Source organism: Trachinotus anak, unplaced genomic scaffold (genome assembly GCF_046630095.1).
Source record: "Trachinotus anak isolate AG129_WGS33_773 ecotype Australia unplaced genomic scaffold, CSIRO_AGI_Tana_v1 ptg000007l, whole genome shotgun sequence".
NCBI classification, from domain to species: domain Eukaryota; kingdom Metazoa; phylum Chordata; class Actinopteri; order Carangiformes; family Carangidae; genus Trachinotus; species Trachinotus anak.
In genome coordinates, this window is record NW_027273858.1 from 11,662,628 (window position 1) to 11,671,866 (window position 9,239).

Sequence of the window (9,239 nt, forward strand, 5' to 3'; positions counted from 1 at the left end):
TTCCCTCACTCCTATATTCTCTCTTCTGGGTTGAAACATTTTTTTAATTTTGTTGTAACTGAAACCATCAGAGAAAGACTAAGTGTTCGACTTGTTTACTTGAGCAAAATAGAGATCACACCAATGTTAAGTATTATTGCAATTCTGTGAAACAACATTTCACTGCTGCAACCCCACAAACCATCTGGGTGACCTATATAGAGTTTAAGTCAGGTGAATCTCTAATATCTCTAATATTTAAATATCCAAATTCTAGAAACCAATTAATACAGAAAGTAGAAAAAATAAAAACATCTGGATGCAAAAGAATACAAAAATGGAGAATCACCCATATACCATTCAAGTGCATGTGAAGACCTCATCAACAAGTAATCAAATAAATGTTACAATCACGAAACGATTCCATGAATAGGGATTCTTTGTTTGTGAGAAAGGGAAAATCTTGGTTTACATTGTATTTTATTTACAGTGCAGGTGTGTTTGAGGTATGTACCTAAATCAGAGTTACTGGTATCAGAACAGCCATTTCGTAAATCTAATCTACTCAGTGTGAATTACTTCACCTATTAGTTCATAGTGTGCTTGCGCAACCTTGTGCTGGTAAAACACTTTAAAAAATCTAACTCTAGTGCCCAGAAACAACAACAGATACCTTGAGGAAACTTGAAACTGGGCTGGACCTGCCTGGCTCTTCAGTGGCGTATCACCAAGACCTTTCCTCTTTTGCCGGATGGAAATATCTGCTGCGTTGCTGTGGGAATATTCAGCATCAGTGGAAATGATCTGGGAGAAAACCAGCTTGACCAACAGCTGTGAACTCTAAAGTGTTTTTTCTCAGCTGGGGCATGAAACAGACAGAAAGAATGCAGACTTGAATAGGCTCCTTGTTTTGGCCTTTTTTCTCCAGTTACTTCCCACTCACCCCTTTGGGGATCCCTGGCAACAGCATGCATTTGGATGAGGAGCAACACTGAGAGAATGCAACTGAGTAAACAATCCCACATTTATCTTGGTTTTAACCATGTTATCCTAAGCCTCTGCATTTCACTGCTGATAAAAATACATCGATAAGACAGTAGAAATATTTGTGGTGGACTCTATGAAGGAGGAATGCTCAAGTAAAAACATTTTCTACTCAAAAGTAATTAAAAGAAAAATCCAGAAATCAAGGAGCATGATGAAATTATGAATCCTCCTCTGTCTTGGTACTGATCTGTAAACTCACCTGCAGCAAGTCACTAGTGTAGTGAGTTTTAAGTTTACAAAAAGCCAAATCAAAAAACCCAACTGTCCATGATTTATTGTATGAAATACAAAAACACACATTTAGGTCATAAGAAAAGGGTAATACCATAGGCACAGTGCCTGTGTTTGTGCCAGAAGCTCTTTCTCTACAGCTTCCTGTTCCAGCTCCTCTGATGGGATTTTCATACTGCTGGAAAATATTAACATTAGTATTTTAGAGCAGTGTAACATGATGTTACATGTAAAATTGAGCAGCTGATGGATTTATTTTGAATTTTTCAGCCGCTGCAGAGTCACTTTATGTTCGAAGCAGAATTTCCACACTGAAGCAGATACCGAGGCTTTATAGTTTTAAAGCCCCATTTTTCAACAAAGAGATCATTTTAATAAAAAGAAACTCTAACATTTACTTCTGTGTGATACATTTCTAGTTGCTTAAGCATCATCTGTGCGTGGAAAGTTGGTTTCTTCTGCAGGAATAACCAGAATGTGACAGTAGAAAAAAAGTTTTAATAGTAAACACTGACAGTAAGTCATTAAAGAAACTCCGAACTTTGACAGCCTCTGAAACTATTACCCTCTTCTTTAATGAAAGTTCATCCTTTAAAGTGATTTTCCACCAAAAGACTATCAAACATTCAGCCTCTGAAATGTTAGAATGGGGCTATAAGATTTTTCATTTTGCTCATTTGTGAAGACAAGCAGCTATGGGGAATATTGAGTATTTAATTATTAGGCCCAAGCATTGATCTCAGCCATGTAAAAATCACTATTAACACAGCTTGAAAGCAAAATGTTCGACTGCCATGGCTTCTTAATGATCCACATTCAGAGACCTGAAACATTTGCAGCTGACTTGTGACTTGACTTGATGGTAAGACCACCAACTTCTTACAGTCAAACCTACCTGTATATCTTTATGAACCGTAATGCATTATTATTATTGCCACTCTGTGTATCTGAATAACTTGAATACATACTCTGACTACACCCATTGTTTCATTTGCACTTATATTTCACAGTATCCTTTTTTTAAAAACGACTTCAGTGGTGAATCAGGGCAGCTGTGAGTATTCATATTCATGTTTTCAACACTAAGGTAGTATAAGCCCACTACTATACATACCTCTAATGCATACCTCTTTTCCATGAGCGGCAGGGCTGTTTCAGCAGTGCCTCAGCCAAACTGAACACAATGCTGCCATTGAACTCAAGTCACAGTGGATACCTTTATATACCATCAAGAGGGGCAGTTAATGCAACAGCACCTGGGTCTCACTGAGAGTGATAGACCACATTAATGCAGCTACATACATACATTATATATATTTGTCAACAAAACCATCAACATACAAGAATCTCATAACGTATAACTTCATTTTGTATGTCTTAATATCTCTGGTGGTTTTATTTCTTTGAGTTGGGAGCTAATTAAAAAAAAAATCCTTGCACAACAGTTTTGCTTGTGTGTCCCGGAGCTCACTTGTCTGACATATACGGGTCAGCTCTCACCTTGTCATTCTGAGCTGCCTGCTGACAGCAGCAGCAGGTTATTACCAGGGACACTGCTTTTGTAAAATGACACCCAAACTGCCTGTTTACTTAGAGGCCGGGAAGCAGCACTGGGAAATACATTACTCCAACTATGGCTACTGGCGTGCTACTGGGAAAAACAGCATTCGAATGCTGAAGACACATGTAGGTATCTGAGGTAAAGTATAATTCTTTAATCGTGTTACCTCATTTTATTCATGAGTGTTACACTGTGTATCCATCTTAAATGACCTTTAATCCTATGGTATTTTCTGGTGGCTCATGTGAATTACATCACAAGAAAACAGCTTTAAATGGCATTTGGTCGAGACATCAGAGATTATACTGTATTTTCACATGGGAGGATATTAATACTCCTCATGAAGACACCACATAATGCAATTCAATATTCACTTCACCTGAGTCAGTTGTGTAAAGCCCTATCAACGCACATCAGGTCTAATCTAAAGTGATCATATCAGTTGCCTAGTCTAGTGCAGCTCTATTAAAATACAAAACAGGTGGAACAAGGCAGAATTAAGCACTAGAGTCATTATCCATATGAGCAAAAACACCCACTCTTCCACACACACACAAACAAAACACATACACGTCACTTTCACTGCAGTTTATCCCTGATAATCTAAACATAATCAACTATCAATAAAATCTTACATAATAATCTCAGGCAATTTGTTAGGCTTGACATCTATGCTTATTCCATATAAATGAAACACAGAGCATGACATAAAGCTTTAGTACCAGGCTCCTCAGTCAACACGGTATGCAAATAAATACTTTTGTTTATCAAGTGGCTCGTCATTGTTACAATGAGGCACATCATTGGTGAATATGAATATTACTGTACGGCCCAAATACTGTCACCAGTAAAGCATGTTGTGTCTTTTATGGCAGCTTTGCTTACTAGTTTTGGTGTGTGCAATAATGGCTTCTAATGGCTCCCATCCATCACATGCAGAGTTCTGCAGATTCACAGCTACATTTGTGACCTTAAAACTAGTGAAACATTCTTTCCTCAAGCAAACTGATGGACTTATTGATCAGTGTCTTTTCATCATCCACAAACCTGTACCCAAACAGCTTCATGGTGGGTCCACACACTCTCTGCACTACCTGAGCCAGTGTAAAGGGAATGCTAAACCTCCATTTCTCTGCCTGCTCTGATGAGTTCTTCTGGGTGGAGTAAATCCCGCTAGCTTCCTGTGTGGTCTGGGTGTTGCTCAGAATCCACTTCCTAGCTTGGGGGCTAAATGGTATCCCTGTGAACCTGTACATGTCCTCTGCCTTCTGCATAGGGTAGCGGGCAATATCCTCATAACGCACTAACATATAGCGGTTCCTCAGCCAGCGAGGTTGGCTCAGTCCCACCTCTGCAGACATCCTTATTTGGTCACAGTTCCCTTTGAGCCTCTTCACCTCCTCGTCATCTTCAGGCACCTGGCCGTCCTGCGCCCAGGCCTTCCATGTCTGGTACTTCGAAGAGAAAGCCACCATGCGGGATGCTAAGATGGCCCGTGGATCTCGGACTAGCTGGATCACTCTCATATCCAAGCGATGGTCCTCCACCAAAGGCTGCAATGTGTCCAGCTGGCGCACACGGACAGTCTTAATGGCGTGGTGTTGCTTGGAAAGGCAGGATTCAGATGCCAGGGTCAAGTTCAGTGGCCCACAGCGACGAGTCTTACAGTGATACCTAAGACAAAACCAGTATAGTTTTATATGATAAATATCTTTCAAATTAGAGAGGAGTTATCTCAGGTGTCTAAAGCTTCAGAAATAAATGTCTTGTTCATTTTCTGAGCTGAACATTGAGAGCCCTTACAAAGCTTGTTTGGGCAGGAAACTCTGGCTGAATCACCAGTGGAAAAGATGAGCAAATGCCTGATTCTTTGAAATAAGGTCAAAAGTACTGTGGAGATAAAAAAAAAAAAAGCTAACAACCAATCAAGTTTAAAATTTTGTTGCCTACAGGTCTTCAGCTGACAATGATTTTCATTCTCTGTTACCCTGGTGATTATTTTCTATTTCTTATTAAAAGAAATACTGCCAGAGCCAGCAGCCCATCCCTTTTTGTGGCTCTATCACTTCTTCAGATTGAACCAACACTGTAAGTCTGATCAATAACAGTAAGTATCCAGAGAGTGTACTATACCTTTCAAAAACATCTTTGATCACAGGAGTGCAGACAGGATCTTCACAGAGCGATAAACTAGACTCTCTTCGGAAAAGAGCCGGGGTGACGTGGTCCTGAGGCAGGGGTGAGATGAACTTCTCAAGAGGAGAGAAATCGCACAGGAAGAGCCCCTGGAGTACATCCCGGTAGATTCCTGCCAACACCGTCCCATTGTTTGCCTCTGTGGCCATGGTCAGCATGCGCTCCACATGCCACAAGGGCTCAAACAGGTAGAACATGTTCTCCCCGTGCTGGTTGAAAAACTCCCCCACAAATGAGGAACCTGTCCGCGTGGTGGCCAAGAGCAATATGTGCTTGCGGCCACCGCTGTAGCTGTACGTGCCTAAATCATCCAGTTCATCCTCCTCCTGCTCCTCAGAGAAATTTGAGTAATTCCCTTTGGTACCAGTGAGTTTAGAAAGCAGCATTTTGAGCACCGTCACAGAGCCATTTTGTGTTGTGTTGCTGTAATCCAGTGGGGTCTGTGGGGTCTGCTGAGGAGTCTGCCTCTGGATCAGTTTGTCAGAGACCCTGATCAGAAACGGCAATTAGCAACAGATGAAGCAGCATTAACACATAACGCTCACATTTCACAAATTATATTTAGCTGACACAGGTACGTTCAGCTACTGCATGTTTGAGTTGGTTCGCTTAACTTAGCGTTATGACTGGAAACAGTTAGTTTGGCTGATCCATTCATCACAGCCAAGAAATAGTTCATCAGAGAGCTGTGGAGGTGCAGGTGGGCAGATTTGTTACTTTTGGGCCGAGCGAGGCTATTTCCCCATGTTTCCAGCCGTTATGCTAAGCTAAACTAACCAGTACTTTTCCACTCGTCTCAGTCCTGATCATTTTTAAAGGATATTGAGCAATCAGCTTCCCAGGGTAAGCCAAGAAAACAGCTTTGACAGTGAGACAGTGAGGTTGGATGATGCAAAAAGCAGACGTTGATCCTAAGACATGGGGTGCATGTAAATCTGGAGACAGGGGTTGTTTCTGTCCCAGAAGGTATGACTCCAACCAAAGCAATACATTTTAAAATCTCTTATGACTCATTGCATTTTCTCCAGATTTTATTCTCTTACCTTGACAAGATATTGCTTTCCTTCTCAATGATGACCAGGGCAACAATACAGATGAAGACAATTGCATATTTGGTCTTCATTCTTGAGTCCTGGTTTTGTACATAGATGTCTAGAGTCTGGTCTGCGTGTTGGTCATAGCTTGTCATGCAGAGGCTAAAGCTTCATTCTGCAACAAGAGAGGTACTTCAGTTAAGACAGTAAAAAGCACAACACGTGAACTAGATGTTATTCCAGGTTTATAAATAGACTTGAATGTCATTAAACAACAAATCCCAGACTTAGTATCATGATCCTTGTGCACACTGTGTTTAGCTAACATCTTAAGAATACTTTTCTGAGTATGAGGATGAATAAACATAAAGCCGAATAAGAAGATAGTAAGAACAGATTTGGAAAAACACTACTGTTGGCACGCCGCATAATGAATTATGCTGAACTATTCAAAAAAGAGTGAGAGAAAAATGATCTCTCATCTCATCTCTTTGAGATGAACTTAAGTTCAGCCAGTGTTTTGTTGCTATCATAATAATATGCTGGCACAGATGCATTGATGGAATAATTAGCTGTTTTAAACTTGTTTGTCAGGTTTTTTAGAACCACAGGAGAAAAAAAAACTAGAGCAAGGAACAGGGGTGAGGAAGAAGACAGATGAGCGAGAGAGGGGGAGAGGGAGCGTTAATGTAAACAGGAGTGGTTTCAGTGCTGGCAAACACATTGGAGCACTGCCACATGGCACTGAGTCAGGGGACACAGCAAATTTTGACTCCAGTACTGTGTGTTTTCAAAACTCCATCTATTTAACAGGAAGCCACTTTCAAAACTCAAGAGGTCAGTGTGTTGCTTAACTGTGCCATCTCCGAGTAAATTCATAGCAAAGAGCACAGGGCAAGTCAGAGCATGGTAGAATCAAAAAGAAAACTCTTGCGTCATTAGCTGTAGTGTTGTCCTTCCCATCCGCTGGGAGTATTGCATTACCCTGCCATGTTTACAGGCTATACAGGCAACCTGAGCTCATTAATGTTGAGGCAAATCAGTCAGGAAGACTTAACCATACCAGCCCGCGTTGCAGTCACATTGCTCTTCTTAAAAGACTTTTGATTAGAAATTCTTCAGTAGAACAAATTTCTTAATTCTAAATAAATTGTCTAGTACTGAAACACACACACACACACACACACATACACACACACACACACACACACACACACCATTTGAACCTGTCAAGGGAGTGAAAGATTTCTACAAAGCATATCATTAAGTGAAAAAGAGAGACATAGTTTTCAAGCCGTCGTGAAATGATTGTGTGCTCTGTAAGTAAATATCACCCAATTATCTGAGCTTAATACGCCATAGCCGTCAAACTGTCAGGCTGAAGCACGTTGAGCTGAGCACTTTTACATATTCAAGAGTCACTGGAGCGTTTGGCAAATCTGACTATCTGCTCAAGCAGAAACACACATCACTCTGTTTATCATCTCACTACAAATTACATTAATGGCTGCCTTCAAAGCCTTGAAGCAGCATCTCACGGAGAAGCTGAAAGCTAAATTCCCTCTGAAAGCTTTTCTGTTCATCCAGGGGTGTTAGTGTAAACAATTAACTGTTATGGGCAAATACTGAAAACCATTATTGTTTCTTTAGGTGTCCTTTATCATTTCTATGTGATTGACTGACTGACTGGATGTCACACTATTTGCCATTTGGAAATAAAGAGAACTAACCCCCTCTGTGTGTGGTGCCCATGTAATACTAGCAGTGGTTTAGGGGGAGGGGGCATTCAATTCAGGAGCATTTTCAACATCCCCACCACTGAACCAGAATGAATGTAGACTAATGACTACTTCTGCATGATATTAATCTCTGATGCCCTGAGATGAGAGGATGATGCTTTCATGTCCTCAAAATTGAATCTGGGAAAAAAAAAAAAAAAAAAAGGTTTTATGAGCAACTCACATCCACAACAGAGAGAATTATTGATTATAGTGGAGTACACAGCATACACAGCCTCTACATATCTGCACAATCATCATCTATACCTGCGTCGTATGAGAGAACACGTACACATCACTCATGTGTGGTTTGACAGTAGTGGTGATGGTGGAAGACTATTCATCATTTATAGCGTTTAATGCGCACGGCAGCAGGATGTTTACCAGCTCAACCGTGCGCCAGTACCTCTATAGGTTATTATGCTCTTTAAAAAAAAAAAAAAAAGAAGCTTTGTGTCATTTCCTGCCGGAAGAAAAAAAAATAGATGCGTTCCGATGTTACAAACCTTTCGCTGGTCTCTCTCTGCAGCAAAACGTCCCTGATCTTGTGAGAAACAGTATCGTCCCCTCGTAGCATCTTGCTGCATTGTCTCGGACAAGGACACACTGCTTCATTGTATCCTCGGACGCGGGCTCGTCTCCTCCGCCGGATGAATGAGAGGCAGCGCGGAGGCACGGACGTCTTGCAGAAACATTGGTTTAAAAAAATGGACGCCAAACCACAATTATGTTGTTTTGAAAAAAATAAAAATAAAAAAAATATATATAGGCTTTATATTCGATTAAATAGTAAGGTAAAAAAAAAATGTTATATAGGTAATTAAAGGATTTACCAACAGGCGACAGATATAGACGCACTGATTTGCCCCGAAATCGGATTTGTGTTCAAAATATAATCGCTTCAAAACTTTTCCTCTAACTTTTCTCATGTGCAGGACCACGCTGCACGACCAAGCTGACTGCGTTCACGCTTCACGTCACAGCTCTCTCTGCGTGGGACATCCTGTGTAGGCGAGATCACGTGATCACCAAAAAAAAAAAAACACCCTGCAATTGAGTATGAGGGACCATGTCTGCCTGCACTAGGAAAACATTTCAATTATACGTGTGCAGGTCTGTGCTGTTTCTGTCAGGTTGGTTGATGTATGTTAGAGGGGGTTAACATCATCCACTGTATAGTCAAACAGCAGCTTTTTTGTTATCACCCACATGATGAGTATTTTAAAAGCAAACCTTGATATTCTGCACTTTGTGTCTAATTGTTTTTTTGTTTTTGTTTTTTATCGTGGACATGTACATAAGGAGGCTATTTTGACATGTCACAGAAGGAAATGCCCGGGTTAGACAAAAGTAAAACTGGCTGAATTCCTTTTAGTTGCCTTAGTTTCAGTGTCACCCTGTATGTGTGTATGT

The 9,239-nt window shown here is 40.7% G+C and overlaps 1 protein-coding gene across 2 annotated transcripts; it reads right to left on the reverse strand.

The window, feature by feature from the left end:
* Positions 1 to 1,282: 1,282 nt before the first annotated feature.
* chst3a (carbohydrate (chondroitin 6) sulfotransferase 3a) lies at positions 1,283 to 8,802 on the reverse strand. 2 transcript variants are annotated; one of them, XM_071480520.1, is made up of 5 exons: positions 8,333 to 8,795; positions 7,779 to 7,967; positions 6,058 to 6,223; positions 4,952 to 5,503; positions 1,283 to 4,492 (listed from the first exon to the last, which is right to left on the reverse strand). In XM_071480520.1, exons 3-5 carry the CDS (start codon positions 6,201 to 6,203, stop codon positions 3,796 to 3,798), a joined length of 1,395 nt encoding a protein of 464 aa, XP_071336621.1. In that variant the 5' UTR covers positions 6,204 to 6,223; positions 7,779 to 7,967; positions 8,333 to 8,795; the 3' UTR covers positions 1,283 to 3,795. The 2 variants fall into 2 exon arrangements, with proteins under 2 accessions (XP_071336621.1, XP_071336622.1); XM_071480521.1 differs by lacking the exon at positions 7,779 to 7,967 and having other exon boundaries at positions 8,333 to 8,802.
* Between the last annotated feature and the right edge of the window lie 437 nt (positions 8,803 to 9,239).

Coding starts and splice junctions, on each gene's coding strand:
- chst3a (XM_071480521.1), bottom strand. CDS start 6,203: ATGACAAGCTATGACCAACACGCAGACCAGACTCTAGACATCTATGTA. Junction 5,504..6,057: donor GAAAGCAATATCTTGTCAAG/GTAAGAGAATAA, acceptor GTTTCTGATCAG/GGTCTCTGACAAACTGATCC. Junction 4,493..4,951: donor ATCAAAGATGTTTTTGAAAG/GTATAGTACACT, acceptor GTTTTGTCTTAG/GTATCACTGTAAGACTCGTC.